Source organism: Lithobates pipiens, unplaced genomic scaffold (genome assembly GCF_037356315.1).
Source record: "Lithobates pipiens isolate NorthernLeopardFrog02 unplaced genomic scaffold, aLitPip1_a1.2 Scaffold_8, whole genome shotgun sequence".
NCBI lineage: Eukaryota > Metazoa > Chordata > Amphibia > Anura > Ranidae > Lithobates > Lithobates pipiens.
The window spans coordinates 679,656,466-679,680,609 of record NW_027507903.1 but is presented as its reverse complement, the minus strand read 5'-3'; the positions used below and the strand labels follow the sequence as shown (position 1 = coordinate 679,680,609).

General features: G+C 47.3%; 1 protein-coding gene and 1 long non-coding RNA gene across 2 annotated transcripts in view; both read left to right on the top strand.

Moving 5' to 3' along the window:
- Positions 1–24,144, top strand: part of LOC143962066 (uncharacterized) — a 95,164-nt gene that overhangs the window by 41,448 nt on the left and 29,572 nt on the right. The window lies entirely within an intron of this gene.
- LOC143962054 (E3 ubiquitin/ISG15 ligase TRIM25-like) lies at positions 10,119–13,041 on the top strand. Its single transcript, XM_077471390.1, has one exon. It carries the CDS (start codon positions 10,176–10,178, stop codon positions 11,736–11,738), a length of 1,563 nt encoding a protein of 520 aa, XP_077327516.1. The 5' UTR covers positions 10,119–10,175; the 3' UTR covers positions 11,739–13,041.

Genomic DNA, 24,144 nt, shown 5'->3' with positions numbered 1-24,144 from the left:
TCAGCATGGAGGTGGAGGCTGGCACTCAGCATCAGCAGCAGCAGCAGCAGTCTTGTAGGGATGATTTACAGTCCCAAGCAACATGTGGACTTGTACGTGGCTGGGAGGAGGTGGCTGCAGATCATGTTGTCCTTAGTGACCCAGAGGACTCCGGACCGAATGCCTCAGCTAACCTACGCTGCATGGCCTCCCTGATCCTGCAAAGCCTGCGGAAGGATCCTCGTATTCTTCGGATCAAGGAGAGGGACCATTACTGGCTGGCCACTCTCCTTGATCCACGGTACAAGGGTAAGGTTGCCGACCTTATCTTGCCATCGCAGAGGGAGCAGAGGATGAGACATCTCCGGGAGGCCTTGCAGAAAGGTCTGTGCAACACGTTCCCAGAGACTGGGAGGTTACAAACTCCTGGTCCTGGACAATGTGTTGCTGAGGCATCGGTCAGAAGGAGCGGTGGAGAAGGTGGCCGTCTGACTGATGCTTTCAGACAATTTTTTAGTCCGCAGCCCCAAGGTATGATCGGTTCCAGCAACCATCGCCAGCGTCTGATTTACATGGTGCAGGAATACCTAGGGGCAAGGTCAGACTTGGACACCTTTCCCACCAAAAATCCTTTGGCTTACTGGGTCTTGAGGATGGATCACTGGCCAGAGCTTGCACAGTATGCAATTGAGCTACTGGCCTGTCCTGCATCCAGCGTTCTTTCGGAACGCACCTTCAGTGCTGCTGGTGGCTTTGTTACCAATCACAGGGTGCGCCTGTCCACCGAATCAGTTGATCGACTGACCTTCATCAAGATGAATCAGTCTTGGATCACCCACAGCTACCAAGCACCTGAAGCTGATGTAACCGAATAATTTTTTTTGAAATATCACATCCCTTCAAGACTGCCTATGCTAAAGCTGAGTGACTGTCCTGTTATGTTGATTGTCTATCCTCTTCCTCCTCCGCTGATATGTTGGAAGAACATTTCTGGCTCTGGGTGATGCCATCAGCCCAATTTTTCTGCCCCTGTTTAACAGGGGTGTTTAATCACAATTTTTGATGCAATGCTTTGCAGCAGGGCTAATTCCTGCAATAAAACTAGAGTATATGGGAGAGGTTGCAGTGGCGTGGCACCAGCACCAGTGCCTAAGGCCCAATTTTTCTGCCCCTGTTTAACAGGGGTGTTTAATTACAATTTTTGATGCAATGCTTTGCAGCAGGGCTAATTCCAGCAATAAAACTAGAGTATATGGGAGAGGTTGCAGTGTGGTGGCACCAGCACCAGTGCATAAGGCCCAGTTTTTCTGCCCCTGTTTAACAGGGACATATAATTACAATTCTTGATATAATATTTCACAGGAGGGCCTGTTCCTGTGCCCACCCAGAGTAACGGTGAGGACTTACAGTGTTGTGGCACCAGCACCACAACCACCAAAGGTCAATTTTTCTACCACTGTTCAACAATGGCATGTAATTACAATTCTTGATATAATCGTTCACAGCAGGGCGCTCCAGCGCCCACCAAGAGTCACTTTGAGGGCTTACAATGTTGTGGCAACACCAACACCTTGTTCCCCCATTTCTGCAGAGCATATAGGGCAGGCCCCTACTTTCAAACATCCAACTTACAAACATCTCCTACTTGCAAACGGAAGGAGACAACAGCAAGTGAGATGAAAAAAGATGGACGACAAAACAAATTATACAGGGGTGATAACCCTTCCCTATGTTTTCCAAAAAGCTTAAAAATAGTTTTTTTTGACTGGAGCTACACTTTAAAAATGTACCAGTTGAAAATTACAAACAGATTCAACTTAACACAACAAACCTACACAGTCCCTGTCTTGTTTGTACCGCCTGTATACTGCTGTTCTGAGTATATAGGGCCTGGGGGCCACACGCATTTCCTTTTTTTAATATGGGTACTGGGTTCCCCTTAATATGCGTACAAGACCCAAAGGGGCTGGTAATGGGCAGGGAGGGCTACCCATGCCATTTTTCTCAATGATTTGCAACCATATTGCAGGAACCAGATAATACATTAAAACCGCAAGCAGTTTTAAATGGTGTTATTTCCGTTAAATGTCATTTTGTGCAGGGACTGTTCTAAACACGGGAAACACGTGGCACTTCACAGGCATACTACAGACACCCCCCAGGCACCATATTTAAAGGAATATTTCACTTTTTTTTTCACTTTAATCGTCATTAAAATCAGTGCTCCCGCCAAAATGGCCATTTTTAAAAACATTTTAGACATTGACCCATGTCCCCTGGGGCAGGAGCCAGGTCCCCAAACCCTTTTTAGGACAGTATCTTGCATATTAGCCATTAAAATTAGCACTTTTAATTTCGAACGTTCGAGTCCCATAGACTTCAATGGGGTTCTAAAGTTCGTACGAATTTGGGGTCCGTTCGAAAGTTCTGGTGCGAACTGAACCGGGGGGTGTTCGGCTCATCCCTAATACACACAATGAATAATTTATTTTTTCTAGGAAAAGAGAAAAATGATATACAAAGTACCTCTATGGGAAGATCAGCAGCCACGTTGTCCATCTGATGCTTATGACAGCATGAGACTGGACAAGTGTGTGCTGCATTTAAGCCCCATAGCTGATCGCTGAATCAGCTACAGCTGGAGCAAAGGAGGTTAGATATGTAAAAAGGGAGGTAGGGAAGGAAACGCCCCCTGAACCATCGGCGTGCAGGCCCGCCCCCAACCCCTTCCCAACGACAGACGCTAAAAATGGCAATGGCGTCATGGTATACGCCCCCAAAGTGGGTGTGGTCATGGGGAGGGAGGCGACCGGCGTCCACGTCGATCGCCCGCGGGGCGCCGGTCACCAGGGCAACATGAGACAACACAGTCTCCAGCCCAGGCAGGCAGAAGTACGGCGGCCACAAGGGTCCATAACAAAAAAAGATGACCCCGTGGCCCCCGTGCGCCATGTGTGCCGCCCCAAAAAATGACGAGCCACAATCATACTCATCAAGATGTCAGAAAAGAAGTGGAGTATAGACCCCTCCATTATACTTAAGGGCGACATACCACACAGGGAAAGAACCTATACACAGAAACCACTGGATAAGATAACGAAAAGAGGGGAAGGGCATCCATGAGAAGTCAAAATAAGATTTAAGAAACATATAGAATGCATAAATATAGAGAGCATTATTCATACAAAATATGGAGAAAAGTACAGGGGTCATTACAGCACAGGAAAGTACAACATAGATCTCCCATGGGAATAACCAATTAATAATATGGTCTGCAATTTTCAACTATACATAGTCCAGATGGATATGGATATATATATATATATATATATATATATATATATATATATATATATATAGCGTTAAATTACAGATGCAGAAACTCCTCCCAAGATAAAAAAGAGAATATTGGAATTGAGGTCACACAGTCCAAATGATTAATGCCACGGTTAGAGCTTATAATGGTATCACTTTTACGTACCGCTAGTTGTTGTTAATCCAAATGTTAGACATTATGATTCAAAAACTCCAATTCCCCAATTACTACCAACTGGGTTAATAATATTGAGACATTTTGGCCTCGATGCGGTCCCACTCCGACCCCCCCCCTCGAGGTAAACCCCTTGAGAAAAGGTTGGAATGAGACAGCATCATTGAGACCCGGAGGTTTGGTTGCCTGGAGGTGATAAATCCATCTCTGCTCGCATTGCAGAAGGATTTTGTTCCAATCGCCTCCACGCAAACCAGAATGTACGCCATCCAAGATCAGAAACGAGACATGTGGAAAAGTTCCCGCATGGACCGCAGTGACATGTCGCCCAAGAGGTAAGTCTGGATTGCATGATTTCATTGCAGCAATGTGGCAGTATGCCCGTCTCCAGAATTCTTGATTCGTCTTACCTACATAATAGCACAAACAGTCAAACAATAGTAAGTATATAACACCAATCGTCTTACAATTCGCGTAGTGTCGAGGTTTGTATTTTTCACCATTTGGAAGTCTAATGTTTGAACTGATGTTCATGAATTGGCAGTATGGACACCCACCACATCTGAAGGTTCCCATCCGTTTACAGGGGTCACGTTTGGCCCCTCCACCCAAATATTCACTAGACACCAGACTATCACCAATCGATTTAGCCCGTCTGAATGTGATAGAGGGTTGATCCGAAACAAAGGGACTAATGGTGGGATCCATTTTCAGTACATGCCTATACCGTTGTACTATGTTCTGTAGACTTTTATGTTGGTTGGATAATGTAGTTATAATTCTAACTGGATTAGTTTGATTTTGCTTCGATTTGGGATGATGTATAAGTTCCCGTCTAGTTTTGGCCTTAGCTCGTTTGAATGCTTTCCTCAAGCATTTTTTAGAATACCCACATACCAGGAGTCTGTCCCTCAATGTGTCAGCCTCTTTTTGAAAGACATTGTCATCAGTACAGTTCCTCCTGACACGTAGGTATTGACTATATGGAATTGACCGAATGAGGGGCTGTGGGTGAAAGCTGGTGGCATGTAGAATGGAGTTACAAGCCGTCGGTTTACGGAATAGAGAACTAGTCAAAAATCCATCCGGATGTCGATGAATGGTTAAGTCTAGAAATGTAATCTTCTTTTCATCATATGCCGTTGAGAATGTCAGATTGAACTCATTGTTGTTCAACTGGTTAACAAACTCCCGAAGAGAGTCAGACATGTCGTCCCATACCAGGAAAATGTCATCGATATAATGACGCCATAGTATCACCTTTTCCATGAAAGGACGTAGTGGTTCGGAAGTGGCAAGCATATTTTCCCATTCCCCCAGGTAAAGGTTGGCATACAATGGTCCCCATCGCAACCCCCTGTACCTGGAGGAAATGGTCCCCATGAAACATGAAGTGATCATAATTCAAAATGAAGTCCAAGGCATCAATCAGGAAACTCATTTTTTCCTCACCCAACTTGCCATCCTGCAGAAGCACATGGCGAATACATGAAAGCCCTCTATCGTTTGGAATCGAACTGTAGAGGGCTTCAACATCCAAGGCTACCAATAATGACCCTGGAGGAATATAAATATCCTCCAACATCTGTAAAAGATGTAAAGTATCCCGAGTATGGCTGGGTAATTTAAATACAAACGGTCGCAAGTGGCCGTCGACAAATTTACTGAGTTTCTCTGTCAACGACCCATTGCCCGAGATAATTGGTCTGCCAGTGGGGTGAAGTAGGTCCTTGTGTAGCTTGGGCAACGTGTAGAAAGTAGGAATGTGTGGTAAAGCAGTCCTAACATAGTCATATTCAGATCGAGTGAGTATATTTGCTGCGTATGACTCGTCTATGAGTTTATAGAATTTGCGATTGAATTTATCGATCTTGGTTGAGGCGATCTTGCAGTACCACTGTCTATTAGACAATATGTTACGACACACTGCCTCATATTCAGTGGCGTAACTAGAACCTTCAGGGCCCCGATGCAGGAAACCATCGTGGGCCCCCCCCCCCCCCGACCTCCGGACAGGGCTCTTTTCTCCAAGCCCGATGGTGGAACACCAGGGCCCAGTCCCAAGTGGGTGGCTGCATATCAAGGAACCGATTTAAAAAACATCAATTACAGCCACTGTGCCCATCAAACGCCACCACTGTACCATCTAATGCCACCACTGTACCATCAAATGTCACTACTGTGCCCATCAAACTCTGCCGCTGTGCCCATCAAATGCCACCACTGTGCCCATCAAATGCCACCGCTGTGCCCATCAAATGCCACCACTGTGCCCATCAAATGCTGCTACTGTGCGTATCAAATGCTGCTACTGTGCCCATCAAATGCTGACACTGTGAATCCCCACTGCCCGCTCACTGTCTGCTCACCACTTACCGTGTCTTGGTGGGGCAGCGGGTAACGGCCATGAGCTGGGTCCTCCCTGCAGCTACTGCTATCCTCATCTCCCGTCCTCTCCTCTCGCCCACTGCTCTAATCAGGCTCTGCAAAAACACCCCTCGCCGCTGTAATTCAGGCACCCCAAAAGGGACCAGACACCTAAATATGGGGGTGACAGCGGTGGCCATGGATAGATTCATGCTATGCTATGCATGAATCTATCCATTGGTCATAAAGGGGGTGGAACCTGTGCACCCTTTTGGATGCACCAACACATGCACACACACATGCATACATACACATACATATATGAACACACACACACATACATACATGCATGCTCTCACACACACACACATACATGCATGCTCTCACACACACATACAAGCATGCTCACACGCACACACAGAAGCATGCTCACACACACACATACATACATTAATGCTCACACACACACACACACACATGCATGCTCGCACACACATACATGCATGCTCACACACACACATACATGCTCACACACATACATGCATGCTCACACACATACATGCATGCTCACACACACACACACACACAAGCATGCTCACACACACACACAAGCATGCTCACACACAAGCATGCTCACGCACACACAAGCATGCTCACACACACATACAAGCATGCTCACACACACATACAAGCATGCTCACACACACACACATACAAGCATGCTCACACACACACACAAGCATGCTTACACGCACATACAAGCATGCTCACACACACATACAAGCATGCTCACACACATACATACAAGCATGCTCACACACACACACACGAGCATGCTCACACACACATACATACAAGCATGTTCACACAAGCATGTTCACTCATACAAGCATGCTCACAAACACACATACAAGCATGTTCACTCATACAAGCATGCTCATACACACATACATACAAGCATGTTCACTCATACAAGCATGCTCATACACACACACATACAAGCATGTTCACTCATACAAGCATGCTCATACACACACACATACAAGCATGTTCACTCATACAAGCATGCTCATACACACACACACATACAAGCATGTTCACTCATACAAGTATGCTCACACACACACATACAAACACAAATACAGTAGATAGGCTTATTAAAAAACAGCAGACATTTACCTCTTCCTGGCGGGTACTGCACTCTAGGGGGAGACAAAGAGCACACACTGCTTTCACTAAGCCTAATGTGAGGAGCTGCCGCACAGTGCCGATTTCAGTTCGGCTGATGATTGTGAGCTCCTCTCAGCCTTCCCTCCTATCGCAGAAGTACAGGGGGCCTCGGGCCCCCTGCAGCAAGGGGCCCGGTCGCCATGGCGATCTTGGCGACCCCTATAATTCCGCCACTGCTCATATTGACCATTGTCCATTAGGTCAATGTTCCCTCCATTGTCTGAAGATTTAATAGTGATCGAGGGATTAGTGGCTAGAGATTTCAAGGCTTGGTAGATCTGATTGATCGAACCGACCCAATAATTGTTCCAGATCAATCTGGAACTCATTGAGCAACTTGAGAGATTTTTCTTTATGATTGAGATTTTGCCTGTCTATAGGAGTGATGTACATATTTAAACTCCTCTCATTGGCTCAATGTTTCACAATCAGCTAATTGAAGAGAATCCCATGTTGCTGATTGGTTGTTTGATTTTTTGTTTTTGATCATAGAGCTACTTGGCTGCATTACCATTCTTGGGTGGAATCCGCCCCTTGTGTGCAGCTCGGGTGCCGAATCCACTTGTACCCCCCGGGTTCTTCTCATCGGGTTACAGATCTGATGCCGGCTGGCAGACATTTCTCCATTACACCTTTCTAATATGTTGGATGCCCTCTGAACAGCGATGTACAGCATTACATGGTTAGAATATACCATACAATTTTTTGATAATGTCTTTATTAAAATATTGTTTGAAAAAGATCAACTATTTGCAAATACTGTTTGTTTACCATTACTTGTGTCTTCTTATAATGCTTATAGATGGGAATGTAATACATCACCAGCCCCTGAAGAAGAGGTTAGATCTCTTAACAACCTTGAAACGCGTCGGGCCGTTTATTGGTCCCATTATTGAGCTGGGATCGATATTCGTGGTGATATTATCCCTAATATGTTGGTATATTAACACTGTAGTTTTTTGTGCATCCTCTAATAATCACTGTGCATCCCTAAGTTCTTATTGTTGTTTATGTGATTTTCCTCTTTATGGCAATAAAATTTATACTTTGTTACAAACTTTGGAGATTACTGCCTAATTAAAGTCCCACTAGAGGAAAAAATTGGTTTTGTATTCTCCATAAATCAGATGTCACCAGCAGAGCCCCTCCATAAATCAGATGTATCCTCAGGGGAGCCCCTCCATAAATCAGATGTATCCTCAGGGGAGCCCCTCCATAAATCAGATGTATCCTCAGGGGAGCCCCTCCATAAATCAGATGTCCCCCAGCAGATTCCCTGCATAAATCAGATGCCCCCCAGCGGAGCTCCTCCATAAATCAGATGTCCCTCAGCAGATTCCCAGCATAAATCAGATTTCCCCCAGCGGAGCCCCTCCATAAATCAGATGTACCCAGGCATATTCCCTCCATAAATCAGATGTCCCACAGCGGAGCCCCTCCATAAATCAGATGTACCCCAGAAGATTCCCTCCATAAATCAGATGTCCCCCAGCGGAGCCCCTCCATAAATCAGATGTTCATCAACGGAGCCCCTCCATGAATCAGATGTCCTCTAGCAGACCCCCTCCATAAATTAGATGCCCCCAGCACAGCCCCTCCATAAATCAGATTTCCCCCCAGCGGAGTTCCTCCATAAATCAGATGTCTCCTCAGTGGAGCCCCTCCATAAATTAGATGCCCCCACCATAGCCCCTCCATAAATCAGATGCCCCCAGCACTGCCCCTCCATAAATCAGATGTACCCCAGCAGATTCCCTCCATAAATCAGATGTCCCCCAGTGAAGCCCCTCCATAAATCAGATGTCCCCCAGTGGAGCCCCTCCATAAATCAGATGCCCCCCCATAGGAGTGCTCCTTTACAGTGTTGTATAAATGTACTGTATTCACGACAATGTGCAACTTCCACCATCTAAGAAAAGACCAAATACAGCCAAAAGCAACCACCGTCCACATCCAGAAACAACCACCGTCCACATCCAGAAACAACCACCGTCCACATCCAGAAACAACCACCGTCCACATCCAGAAACAACCACCGTCCACATCCAGAAACAACCACCGTCCACATCCAGAAACAACCACCGTCCACGTCCAGAAACAACCGCCGTCCACATCCAGAAACAACCACCGTCCACATCCAGAAATTAAAGCTCCAAGATCACCCCACAATCCGTCTAATAACAAGCGTTTTCGGACCCTACGATGTTGTGCGCATGCGCGGAGAGTGAGGCAGAATCTTACATTTAGATTCTCTCTCCCTGCAGCTGACGAACTGAGCATGCCCAGTCTATACGTCACACCGGCTGATCAGGATATCAGCTAAATGTGATGTGCTGCGCATGCGCAGTGCATAGGATGCATTTCTCTATGAGAGACATTATTCAACAGGACACCGGCGCCCATGCAGGGGGTTGCCTACCCCTCATCTATCCCATAGTTTGGAGACACTTTAGTATTTTTGTAAACCAATCAATACACACTTATTGGGATTTTTTTTTTTACCAAAAACATGTAGCAGAATACATATTAGACTAAATTGATGAAGAAATTAGATTTTTAAAATGTTTTTATTGGATATGTTTTATAACAAAAAGTAAAAAAAATATACATTTTTTTAATTTATATTTTTTTATTTTATAGCGCTAAAAATGCAGTGATGATCAAATACCACCAGAAGAAGCTTTGTGGGAAAATTGCTATATATTGAATTTATGTACAGTGTTACATGACGACCCAATTGTCAGTTAAAGTAATGCAATGTTGTATCGCAAAAAAATGGCCTGGCCATGAAGGGGGGTAAATCTTCAGATGGTTATATAACCAATTTCCTTTTCATCATGATGTACTCATCTCCACTTTTCATGTCATTGCACTTAGTGCTCCGCATGTCTTCTCCACATCCGTCTTTCCCTCTTTCTCTCTTCTAATGTTGGGAGGTATAATTCTCATTACTACTGCAAAACGAATCTCCTCCCTTCTGTACTCTGATCTCCGTGTCCTATAATATTCATCCAGCCTCACCCTGTGTAGGAGGACGTCACCCCTCCCCCATCCACATTCCTCTCCCGTGTCAGAGACTTTCAGTTTAGTTTCTCTTCTGCTGTCAGCGATGGCGTCTGGTGATCTGAGAGCTGAGTTGGAATGTTCCGTCTGTCTGAACATTTATACGGATCCTGTAACCCTGAGATGTGGTCACAACTTCTGCCGGGTCTGTATTGATGGTGTGCTGGATACACAGGGGGGGTCTGGAGGATATTCCTGTCCTGAATGCAGAGAGAAGTTTCCGGATCGGCCTGCACTGCACAGGAACATAACACTACGTAACATAGCAGAGACTTTCCTGTCTACTCATCAAGAGGAGTCCGGGGTCTTCTGTACTTACTGTGTGGACTCTCCTGTACCTGCTGTTAGATCCTGTCTGCACTGTGAGGTTTCTCTGTGTGATAAACACCTGAGAGTCCACAAAAAGTCCCCAGAACACGTCTTATGTGACCCCACCTTGTCCATGGAGAGCAGGAAATGCCCCGTCCATAAGGAGGTTTTGAAGTATTTCTGCACTAACGATGGTAGCTGTGTCTGTATGTCTTGTTATGTGATTGGAGGACATAAAGGACATGAGATGGAGTCACTGGATGAGGCTTCTGAGAAGAAGAAGGAGACACTGAGGAATGTTCTGCAGAAACTTCTGACAAAGAGAGAGGAGACGGAGGAAAGAGTCCAGAGTCTGCAGGAACACCGGAGGAAAGTAGAAGAAGAAGCCGCTGGTGACACCGAGAGAGTCACTGCCCTGTTTAGAGATCTCAGGAGACGTCTGGAAGACCTGGAGAAGAGAGTCCTGAGGGACATCTCCGGGAGGGCAGAGCGGATCTCCATCTCCATCTGGGATCTGGAAATAAAGAAGGAGGAGCTGTCCAGGAAGTTGCGTCACATTGAGGAGCTGTGTAACGTGACGGATCCACTGACTGTCTTACAGGAATCAGACACAGGTGACTTGTGTGATACTGAGGATGGAGATAATGAGGACAGAGAGAGACATGAGGAGCTCCTCCATGATGGAGGGGGTCTGGATGTGGCGGGGGTCTTACACACAGGTTTATCTGATATAATAACAGAGGTAAATGTATTCTATATACAGGGAGCTGCAGACATATTACTGGATGGAAACACAGCTAATAAATATCTACAGATATCAGATGACAGGAAAACTGCATCCGATTCAGATAGAAACCAGAATCACCCAGAAACACCAGAGAGATTCCAGTATTGTACTCAGGTGTTGAGCAGTCGGAGTTTCTCCTCAGGGAGACATTACTGGGAAGTGGATGTCGGGGGGGCAGATTGGTGGAGAGTCGGGATGTGTTACCCCAGTATAGAGAGGAGAAGGGGGGAGTCAGAGATTGGATGGAATAAGAAGTCCTGGGGATTGGAGAGGTTTGATGATCAGTATAAGGTGATACATGACAGTAAAGAGACCTTCTTACCCCCCAATCCCTCCAGTAACAGAGTCAGGATATATCTGGATTATGAGGCCGGGCGGATCTCCTTTTATGATCTGTGTGACCCGATCCGACACCTCCACACCTTCACCACCACCTTCACTGAGCCCCTCCATGCTGGGATAGGTGTATGGGAAGGTTGTATAAAGATATGTGGGGGGAGGCGGGAGATGTGAGAACTCCGCCCACAGTCTGGTGATGTCAGATGAAGGAGGGGAATTCATTTAATATTCATCCAATAGTATATAGCAGTGGGCGGGGCTTCCTGCAAGTTTTTCTACTATAAATAAATGTGAGATTTCTTACTGATCGCTGTGATTGGGTAGAATATCTGTCCAATTATTGGAGTAACAATAACATGTTCCTATTGGTCAGTGAGAAATCTATCTATCTATCTATCTATCTCTCCCATGACAATCTGACATAATACTTTCTGTGTTTTGTCACAATATTTAACATCATCCATCTCCTCCCCCTGCCCCTCTCTGCCCCTCCCCCACATGTGGTCCCTCTGTATGGGGGGAGGGCAGCCATGATCAGACATAAAGGGGGGGTGGGGTCACTGTGATGGGATAGGATGGGGGTCACCTCTCCTCTCTGCCCCTCCCCCTCCATACAATCTATACTACAAAGAGATGGAAATAAATGGAACAATCTGAGAGGAAATCTATGAAGACGTCATCTAGAGATTTATTACTGGAAGAAAACAATGTGATCAGAGAGCCCAGACTGTTTTTAGGCAGAGTGGGTCAGGATTAGATCCCTTGTCAGGTATTTTCTTCTATCCGGGGCTCCATTACAGAGATTTCCTCTCACTTCCTGTCCCGGTGACAACATTTATCTAGACAGGAAATGAGGGGAACTCTCCAACATGAACACAGACTGAAATAAGAATGATATGTTTAGTATAATAAGGAAGGGGAAGGATTAGAGCCCCTGTCAGATGTTTATATGTCTGTGTCCCTGTACAGATTTCTCTCCCTCCTTGTATTGGTGTCACCAGGACAGGAAGTGAGAGGAAATCTCTCTAAGGCTGGGATCACATTGCTGTGCAGATCACATGTCATGTCTGTGTGATGTGAATTCAGCCGTACAAACTGTGTGACTGAAATCACATTCACACCAGAATGGTGCCGGACCCTTTTTTTGGTCCTCACTGGAATCGGATCACATTGGGTGTCACATCTCTACAATCCGATTCCTGCACCATTTCAGCGTTTGCACTGCGATCTGCGAAGCGATCTGGGGGTGTCATTAACTTTCCATTGACCCCCCCACAGCGGTTCTCAGATGTCAGTGTGACCGTCCGGTGATTGAGGTGTGATGAGGGAACCCGCACAGGAATCGCACTGGTTCCCGCATCCCACAAGTCTCATCCCAGCCTAAGGCTCCATTCACACCTATGCAGGGGGCTTTTCAGCCTTTCTGATGTGCTTTCCGCAGGATTTTATACCGTGATTTGCGTTTTGTATTTTTTATGCATTTTTTGGGGGGGGATTTGTTGCTGGGCAGATTTAACCACTTGGTGCCCACACTATAGCCGAAAGACGGCTACAGCGCTGTCCTAAAATGCGGGAGGGCGTCCATGTACATTCTCCCGTTCTCACACTGCCCACCCCCCTTGGGATTCGGTTGATCACAGATCGGGTAAAGGGCCAATCACAGCGAGCCCTTTAACATGTGATCAGATGTCAGCCAATAACAGCTGATCACGGAACTAAACAGGAGCCGGTCAACAGCTTTTTTTCCCCTCATGCTGTCAGTGTTCAGAAAAGAAGAAAGCCGTTACCCATGTTACTTAGGGACCCTTTATGTGTCACGCTACTTTAGGGTTCCAAATTACATTAATAAGTCTCTTTGTCATTTGCTCACTTAGGGCAGTCACAGCCCCCGGCCCACTTCTACCCCCTTTTATATCCCCCCATCAATCCATGTCAGAGCCCCGAGTCCTCACCTATGTAAGATACATGGTGGGTTATGTCGGAGCTTACACAGGATTGATGATGTCACCCCTCCATCATGTGACGGTATGTAAGTCCTGTGATTGGCTGCTCAGGCCTGAACACTGCATGCTGGGAGAAGGTCACATGATCCCTCAATACCTGGGAAACTGGGGAGGATTTTGATGGAGGTACAATAAAGGAAAGTATAAGTGGGTGTGTACGGCTCTTGGGTCACCTAAGAAGGGGACGGGGCGTTCATTCTAATGGCTCCTCCCAGTACATGAGCATTGTGTATAGTGAGATGGGACGGTGAAGAATTGTATAGAGTGCCGGAGCTGAGAGAGAGCACAGAGTGTAATATGACTTATTGTCTGTGTCCGAGCTGTGATGTCATAGTAGGGAAATGGCTACCGAGGGACCCAATGTGGAAAGTACAAATAGAGGTGCCCTTTAAGAACAAATCTATCTCTATCTATAGGATTATAATGTGTAGACAGTCTCATTCCTTATTATTAATACATTTACAATGAGTTTATTCTATTGATTATTTTATTGTGTGAAGAAATAGAAATGAATAATAGATCTACAAATAGAAAGAGATGAAAATCAATGGGAAAATCTCAGAGGAAATATATGAAGAAATGATCCCGAGATTTACTAATGAAAGAAATAATGGAATTTATCACTAATATAATGATATCACTATAATAATGTATGATTACTAGAACTGGAATGTGTCCCCAATATAATGTGTCCCCATAGAATGGATCACCAATAGAATTCTATGGGATCTCTTTTATAATGGATCCTAATATCATGTGATGGTGTATTATAATCACTAGATGTATCCTGGTGATGGGGGAGGATTAGGAAATGAAATGTTAATGTGAAATAAAGATTCTTTATGAAATTATTATTATTATTATTATTATTATTATTATTAGGGGTTTATATAGCACCACAGTTTACACAGTGCTTTACAACATGAAGATATACATTACAATTACAGTGTAATACAGGAGGAATCAGAGGGCCCTGCTCCTTGGAGCTTATAATCTAGAAGGGAGGGTCAAGAGATACAAAAGGTAATAACTGTGGGGGATGGGCTGATGGAGAAAATAAATGTACAATTGTTAGGTGGGGGTAGGATAGGCTTCTCTGAAGAGATGAGTTTTCATGGATCGGGTGAAAGTGGACAGAGTAGAAGAAAGTCAGACCGATGTGGGTAGCGAGTTCCAGAGGATGGGAGAGGCTCTGAAGAGGTCCTGGAGGTGAGCATGGGAGGAGGTGATGAGGGAGTTAGAGAGCAGGAGGTCTTGAGATTAACATAATGAACGGTTTGGTTGGTATTTTGAGACTAGCTTAGTGATGTAGCTGGGGGCCAGGTTGTGGATGGCTTTGTAAGTTAGTGTTAGTATCTTGGGGCAGGGATGAGATTTTGTCATAGAGGTGGTCAGTAGCAGAGTAGAGAAAAAAAGGGTTAATGTGTGGAAGGTTTCTATGGGTAACTGTTAGGCGGTTGGAGGGGGAAGAGACAGAAGACAGGGAGAGAGCAGAATGAATAAGGTGTGATCAGAGAGAGGGAGAGGATTGTTGGAGAGGTTGCACGGAGTACATAGATAGGAGAACACAAGGTCGGTAGCATTGCCTTCGGAGAGAGAGGCCTGGGAGCGTGTGGAGTAAGGATGAGCCGAACACCCCCGGTTCGGTTTGCACCAGAACCTGCGAACAGACCTAAACTTCGTGTGAACTTTAGAACCCTATTAAAGTCTATGGGACTCGAACTTTCACAATCTAAAGTGCTAATTTTAAAGGCTAATATGCAAGTTACTGTCCTAAAAAGTGTTTGGGGACCCGGGTCCTGCCCCAGGGGACATGGATCAATGCAAAAAAAGTTTTAAAAACTGACGTTTTTTCAGGAGCAGTGATTTTAATAATGATTAAAGTGAAACAATAAAGGTGTAATATTCCTTTAAATTTCGTACCTGGGGGGTATCTATAGTATGCCTGTGAAGGGGCGCATGTTTCTGGTGCTTAGAACTGTCCCTGTACAAAGTGTCATTTCGCAAGGAACAAAAGTCTTTTAAAATCACTTTCAATTGTCGGCTCCCGTAATACAGAGAACACTCAATGAGTGCTCTCTGTATTAGCTAACAATTCATTCATTGATAAAAAAAAAGCGTGGGGGTTCCCCTAAATGAAATTACCAGACCATTCAGGTCTGGTATGGATATTAAGGGGAACCCCGCATCAAATTGAAAAAACAAAATTGACGTGAGGGTCCCTTCTAAATATCCATACCAGACCCTTTATCCAAGCACGCAACCTGGCAGGCCGCAGGAAAAGAGAGGGGACGAGAGACCGCCCCCCCTGAACTGTACCAGGCCACATGCCCTCAATATTGGGAGTATGCTTTGGGGGTCTGTGACCCCTCAAAGCACCATGTCCCCATGTTGATGTGGAGAAGGGCCTCATCCCCACAACCCTGAGTGGTGGTTGTGGGGGTCTGCAGGCGGGGGGCTTATCAGAATCTGGAAGCCCCCTTTAACAAGGGGACCCCCAGATCCCGCCCCCCCCGTTTGAAATGGTAAGGGGGTACAAAAGTACCCCTACAATTTCACAAAGAAAGTGTAAAAATGGTTAAATAAGACAAACACACTTTTAAAAAATTCCTTTATTACAAATAAAAAAAAGATTCCAGCGGTGCTAATCCACTCTTGCTATCCAGTGACGGATGATCATCTCTCCGGGGTTTTACCCCATCCCCGGCCGGCGGTTCCGCGACTTGGCGAGGCCGACAAGGAAGAGATGATGGATGGCCCAGTAGTTCCGCGGTGCACGCCGCAGGCTTGAAGACCGGAAATTCGGTGGGTGGAGCCAGAGAAGGGAGGCGTGGCCAATGAGGAAAAGAGTCGGCAGCATCCAGGCCCTCATCCTTGTGGTTGGATGACATGGAGCCCCTGCAGTCACCCAGTCACATGTCGGAAGGAAAGCTGAGCGATGCCGAGGCAGATGACAGGCAGGAGCATCCAGCACCTGTGGAGTCGGGAGCAGTGGCGGCGGGGACAACCCCTGCTCAGCCCAGTGATCTTCTGTTTTGTCCCTGTCTGTGTCAAACGTTTTGCAAAGTTTGAGGGGGTAACTGCATTGGGGGATCAGTGACTTCAAGGGGTGGGCCGCACATACAGGTGACCCCCGGCCGGCAGCCATAGCACCCACTGTAGCAAGGCCTGATGTGCAGTTACAGGCACTATTGGGGGCTTTAGGGACCTGGTGCAGCAGTTTGCACATGACGTGGGCGGGCGCTACAAACGTCCGTGTGGTTGACGTCAGGTGGGGGGTCATCGGGGGCTGGGGTTGGGGGGGTTAACCCCCGCAGCAGGTGCGGAGACTGCTCCATCAGTGGCGGTGCCCCTTCCCGGGTCTGCTCCAGTACCACCGGTGGTGACGGTAGCGACAGGGGCCGGGGGAAAAGTGGGTTCTACCCAGGAAAAGGGGAGGCAAGACAGACGTGGTTCACATTGCGGATGCGGCCAAGTGTGAGGTTTACGTCTGCTTCGAAGGGCCGCTGGGGTCTCATCTGTGGCCGGAAGTCAGAGAGAAGATCGTGAAAAGGGAGTATGTGGAAATATTTTCCCTTTTACCTTTGGAGAAATTTAACCCTGATAGGGTTAAGCTGGACGGTAGTAAGGAGAATGAGGAAAAACAACATTATAGGCTGATCCCGCGCACGTTTTCAAATTGGTTACAGGCGTTTGCCATCATGGCAAGCGTGATATGCGAGAAGAACCCTGAACATTGTTTGGCGTTATTTTTTTACATGGACGCAATAGGAGAGGTTTACAGGGTTTACAGGGGGTACAGCGTGGCTCAGGTATGATGAGCAGGTCCTGCAGCGCAGGGCAGTGCGCCCCTCCCTGTGATGGGACCATAAGGACATCAGCCTCTGGGTGAGGCTGATTTCCTCAACTCAGACCCCAAACCAGTTTTTTCCAGGGGGGGCAGTGGTCCATCTTCCCCCGGACAGCCATCCGCCAAACGATGGGGCATTTGCTGGCAGTATAATGATGGGACATGTACATTTGGAGGCGCTTGCCACTTCAAACATGAGTGCTCCGGTTGCGGTGGATCTTATCCCGGAACTGGCTGTTTTAACGCTGGAGATCTGGGTAACAAAAGGGAAGACACCAGTAAGGGGGGAAAGGTTGCAACCTTTCCTAAACAGGTATCCGGACTGAGCGGCTGCCCGGCTATTATGGGAGGGATTCACAGAGGGTTTCGGGATTCCCAGTGCTTTATCGGCTGTCCCTCGAGTTGCAAAGAATTTGCATTCAGCACTGTTACACCTGGGGGTGGTGGCAGAGAAATTGGGTAAAGGAGTGGCTTTGGGGCGCATGGCTGGGCCATTTCAGGAGCGGCCGCTACAGAACCTGGTGGTCTCCCCTTTGGGAGTAGTGCCCAAGAAGGAGCCGAATAAGTTTTAGTTGATACACCACTTGTCATTCCCGAAGGGGGGCTCGGTTAACAGCGCAATTGATCCAGATTACTGTACGGTGTCGTACACGTCCTTCAATGTGGCTGTGGGATGGGTACGCCACTGCGGTAGAGGTTCGCTACTGGCAAAGGCCGACATTGAATCGGCTTTTTGCCTGCTCCCGGTTCACCCGGACAATTTCTGGCTGTTGGTCTGTTGCTGGGAGGGGGGGGTTCTTTGAGCAGCTCATAGACAATCGAAGATCAACAATCTCATGCGCCGTGTTTGAAACATTCAGTTACTTTTGTGGAGTGGGTGGTCAGAGACGTTTCGGGTTTGAATTATATTATTCAGTACCTGGACGACTTTCTTTGTGCGAAATCCCCGGCGTCCAATGTCTGCGCAGTACTGCTATCAACTTTGCAACAGATGGCGGAGAGATTCAGTATCCCACTCGCAGGCAACAAGTCGGCAAGCCCGACTACCATTTTCAGCTTTCTGGGCATAGTCATTGATTCGGAAGCTATGGAGTGTCGACTACCGGAAGGGAAGATGGTGGCACTGAAGGGGAAGATTCAGGCGATCTTGGGGCTGCAGAAGATCCAGCTTAGGCAGCTGCAGCCCTTACTTGGGAAGCTGAATTTTACATGTTGCATCATTCCCATGGGCAGGGTGTTTTGCCGAATTGCCGACGGCTGTCGACAGCCATCATGGGGGTCAGGTGTTCCAAACATTTCATCCGTGTCACCAGGGAACATCGGGAGGACTTGAAGGTGTGGGATACTTTCTTGTTGCATTACAATGGAAAACCACTATGGATTTCCATCCCGGGGAGTAATTGGGACCTGCATCTGTTCACGGACGCAGCCGGGTCCACGGGGTACGGGGCATTTTATCATGAGCAGTTAAGTGCAGAGCCTTGGCCCAGTGCTTGGAAGGAGGCTGGCTTCGGCAAAAATCTTGTACTGCTGGAGCTTTTTCCCATGGTGCTGGCCGTTGAGATTTGGGGTGAGTCGTTTAGGGACTCCAAGGTCAGACTCCATTGTGACAACATGGGAGTTGTTCAGGTCATTAATCGGATTTCAGCGTCGTCACAACCTGTCGTACTGCAGCATTTAGTGCTGCGTTGCCTACAGGTGAACATCATGTTCTATGCAGTGCATCTCCCGGGGGTGGATAAAACGTTGGCTGACGCCTTGTATAGTTTCCAGTGGGACACATTTCGGGAGTTGGCTCCGGCAGCAGCACGGCAGGGGGTTCAGTGTCCCCGATGGATGTGGTCGATCTCATTGGAGTCCTCGCAGGATGGATAAAGGAATCGGTGTTCGACAAGCCATGAAAGGCTATCGTCTGGTGCAGAAGCGTAGGGATGTCAGGAGGCCAGTGACTTTTGGCAACCTTACAGCGCTATCGCACGAGTTGGGTGTGATATGCTCGTCCGCATGTGAGGCGTCTTTATTCCAGGCAGCGTTTTCATTGGCCTTTTTTGGCGCCTTTAGGATTAGTGAACTGGTTAGCCCTTCAAAAGTGGTACCGGGTGTTTGAAAGCTCAGGACGTGAGGTTTCATGGGGCTAGTATGGAGGTCTTGCTGCAACGATCCAAGACGGATAAGGGAGGCAAAGAGGTGAAGGTGAGGTTGTTTCCATTGCCGGTGTGTCCGGTGGGGGTGGTAAGGGAATTCCTGAGTATTCACCCGGTAATAGGAGACATTTTGTTAATTCACAAGGATGGTTCTTTTCTGTCCAGGTTTCAGTTTGTGTCAGTTTTCAGAAAGTGTTTAAAGGCAGAAGGTCTGGAGAACAAGCAATATGCTTTGCACAGCTTCCACATTGGGGTGGCCACTGAGGCCGCACGATGCAGGTTGGACGAAGCTGCTGTTAGGCAGATAGGTAATTGGGATTCACGGATGTTCTGTACTTATGTAGGGCCGCACTTGGTGGTTGAGTAGGGAACAGCCCACTGCTTTGAAAGGTCGGGGAATTTTGTGTCACTGGGGTGCTAAGGTCATAAGAGATGATGATGTGAGGATATGTTATGGTAGTTACCTGTGGTTTTCTTCATTTCTTTCAGATGGAATCCAGATGGGTCTCGTCTAGATATTAGGCCACTCTTTTGTGTTCTGGGGGGCAAGGAGGGCTGACATGAGACCCAATGGTAGGCAGTTGGGACTTTCAAGGGAGGAGGCATGTATCAGATGGATTGGGAGGCACAGCATGCAGTGGGTAGGGTATTGCCCAAGGTGCAGCATTTTGCATGTCTGGATAGACCACCGAACGTGTTGGTGCTTCACGTCAGGGGTAGTGATTTGGGGGGGTCGTCCCACTAGGGAGCTCATTCAGGATGCCAAGATTGATTTTCTTCCATTGAGAACTTCCTTCCCTAGGATGGTAATTGTCTGGTCCGATATTGGGCCAGGATAACATGGCGGTTGGCGAGATCAGTTGACAAATTGAACAAGACTCTTATCAAGGTCAACAAGAGGGTGGGCCAATTTGTGATCCGGAATGGAGACTTGATGGTGTGCCACTGGGAGTTGGAAAAAGATGTTGGCTGTACCTTCAAGGGGATGGGGTTCACCTGTCTGAGGTAGGCACTGATCTCCAATCCATGGGGTTGGAGGATGGTATACAAAGGGCACTGAGAGTGTGGAGGGGCTCCGAAGGGTGAAGGGGTCATCCTTGTTAGCTGTGTTGGTGGTCTTTGATGATGGTAACTAACCAATTGAGATGGAAGTGTGGGGGACTTGTAGGTGGTATAGGCCCCCTTTGGTATACAGTTAACACGGGTTAACTGAAATTTTTTATATTTGTGAATAAAATTGCTGCTATGGCCAGTTTACACTCCAATAAAGTGTGGTTTCGTTATTATGGGTTAAGTTTAGGTGGGGATGTAAGGTGGAGTATATAGTGGCAGCAGCCTTATAAAGGCAAATGGACATCTCATCTACACTGGTCATGAGTAGGAGCCTGTATCCATTGCTTCGGGTCAAAGGAGGAGGTTAGACTGGGAAGTTTAGAAGGAGCAGTAGTATTAGCATTAACCGGGATATTAAAGTCCCCAAGAATGTTTGTAGGAATTTCAGAAGAAAGTAATGTAGCCAGGCTGAGAAGTCATCAAGGAAGATTAATACCGGTCCAGGGGGTCAGTAGATCACATCAATTCTTTGAGAAATGTGAGAAAATAGACAAATACAATGTGCCTCAAATGAGGAGTATCAAAGAGGGAGGTTGGTGAAGTACCTGATAAGTGCCGTGTTGGGCTAGAAGGATTCCCACTCTGCCTCCCTTCCATCCACTGGGTCCTGGGGGAGTGAGTCCAAATAAAGCCAACATGGGAGAGGGAAGCAGGAGAAGCAGTGTCAGATTCATGAAGCCAGGTTTTGGTAACGGCAAGTAGGCATGGCCGGACTGACAACTCATGGGGCCCCCAGGCAATAGAAGATTATGGGGCCCATGGGATTACATATGGCCGTCACTCCAGGAGTAAGTAACAAACAAAACAACATATCAAGTACTGAAGTCAGGATGAGCGCCACGCTCACATCAGAGTCCCAACATTCTCCCTATAAATCACAGTCCACAGAGTGCCACCTTACGACAGAGCCCCCCAGTGTGCCACCCTATGGCATAGCCCCCAGAATGTCACCTTCCATCAGTGTCCCCTTACACAAACCTTTGCACATTAGTGCTTGGTGTGGCAGGCAGCTGTCGGGAAAAGGCCTTTAATTAGAAAAAATCCACTTTTTTGCAGCCTCTGAACTACCCAAGTGAGTCGTAGAGCCAGCTAAATAGTGAACTGCTGTGGCAGGCCTCAGATCGGGCAGTGGGGCATGTGAATAAAGGCCATGCTTGATGTGTGCCATGATATCACTGCACACGTGTGTACCCAGACCCGCTGCCTGATCCGAGGCCGAGCTCTGCAGTGCACCAATCAGATGGCTCCAAATGGCAACAAGTGTATTTTTCACAGGCATGGGATTGTTAGATCGACTTCTGTTGAGCAGCAGTGGGCACACCTGGTTAATACAGTATACACACACACATTCATAGTATACATTCATATAGACACACATGCACAGTATACATACTCACATACAGTATAGGCACACATATAGTATCAGTGGCAGTGCATCCATAAAGGGCACATGGTGCTGCCCCCTCTCTCCTGTCACCTCTCTATCACCATAGATAGATTCATGCATTGCCACCCCCCTATTCAGGTGTCCGACCCCTTTTTGGGGGCCGGGCACCTGAATTACAGGGGCGGGGTATTTTTTGTAAGCACCTGATTAGAGAAATAGGCTCTAATAGGCATCCAAAAAGGTGAACAGCGGGCGCCATGCTGTGCGCTCGCTGTTCACTAAACGTTGTATTAGCAAAGAGAATGAATATTCGCTTTCCTAACACTGAACTGCATCTCAGCCAATCAGGTGCTCGGGTCTGTTACCTGTCACCTGATTGGCTTAAACGACAAGCGCTATGATTGGATGCCTATCGCATAGGACGATGGCAGAAGACATTGAAGATCATGGAGGACACCGCTCGCCACCTGCTGCCGTGACCCACTGCCCCATCAAGACAAGGTAAGTGCCGGAAGGGTGGGGGATGCACACTGGCAGCAATTGATGGGCACAGTAGAATCAATTGATGGGCACAGTAGAGGCAATTGATGGGCACAGTGTCAGCAATTGATGGGCACAGTAGCTGCAATTTATGGCTACAGTGGCTGCATTTGATGGGCACAGTGGCTGCATTTAATGGCCACAGTGACTGCATTTGATGGCACAGCTGTCGCATTTGATGGCACAGTGGCAGCAATTGATGGCACAGTGGCTGCGTTTGATGGGCACAGTGGCGACAATTGATGGGCACAGTAGCAGCAATTTATGGGTACAGTGGCTGTATTTGATGGCACGGTGGCTGCAAATTATGTTTATTTTTTTCAATTTGTTTAAGCCCCCCAAAAATGTTGAGCACATGTCACCACTGTACAGTATACACACAGTACACACACATACACACACACTGCTGCCCCCATCTCCTGGCATGCTGGGACTTGTGATTAGATGCCTATCGCATAGGACGATGGCAGAAGACATCAAAGAGCATGGAGGACACCGGACACCGCTCGCCACCTGCTGCCGTGACCTGCTGCCCCACCAAGACAAGGTGCCGGGAGGGCGTGGGATGCATGTTGGCAGCAATTGATGGGCACAGTAGCGGCAATTGATGGGCACAGTTTCAGCAATTGATGGGCACACTGGCAACAATTGAGGGGCACAGTAGTGGCAATTGATGAGCACACTGGCATCAATTGATGGGCACAGTGTCAGCAATTGATGGGCACAGTAGCTTAAATTTATGTGTACAGTGGCTGCATTTAATGGGCACAGTGGCTGCATTTGATGGCACAGCGGTCGGCATTTGATGGCACAGTGACAGCAATTGATGGCACAGTGGCTGCGTTTGATGGGCACAGTGGCGGCAATTGATGGGCACAGTGGCGGCAATTTCTGGGTACAGTGGCTGTATTTGATGGCACAGTGGCTGCGTTTGATGGCACAGTGATGGCAAATGATGGGCACAGTAGCTGCGTTTGATGGGCACAGTGGCTGCATTTGATGGGCACAATGATGGCAATTGATAGGCACAGTGGCTGCGTTTGATGGGCACGGTGGCTCCAAATGATGTTTTTTTTTTTTTTCAATTTGTTTGAGCCCCCCCCAAAAAAATTGAGCACGTCGCCACTGTACAGTATACACACAGTACACACACACACACACACCAGCACATTTCACCCAAAAATCAGCCTGATTGAACACACTGCGGCCCCCATCTCCTGGCATGCTGGGACTTGTAGTGCCCCAGCAGCTCACAGACACATTAGTTGGTAATACAGGAGAGGAGGGGGCTGTGCCTGTGTAGCGGTGGGCAGATAATGAGTAGGGAGGTGTAGTAGAGATTGGGGGAGACATTCAGGACATGTTCTTCCTCCAGGAGCATTGCACTTCTCACACATAAATCAATCTAATATCCTCAGAGACAGGAGGAGCTCCGCTAGAGGAAACACATCATCCCCCTCCCCCGCTCTGCTCACCAGGATTAATCCACTGACCAGAATCCTTTTTGTAAAACTCAGCCAGTTTATCTTATCAGGCAGGGGCC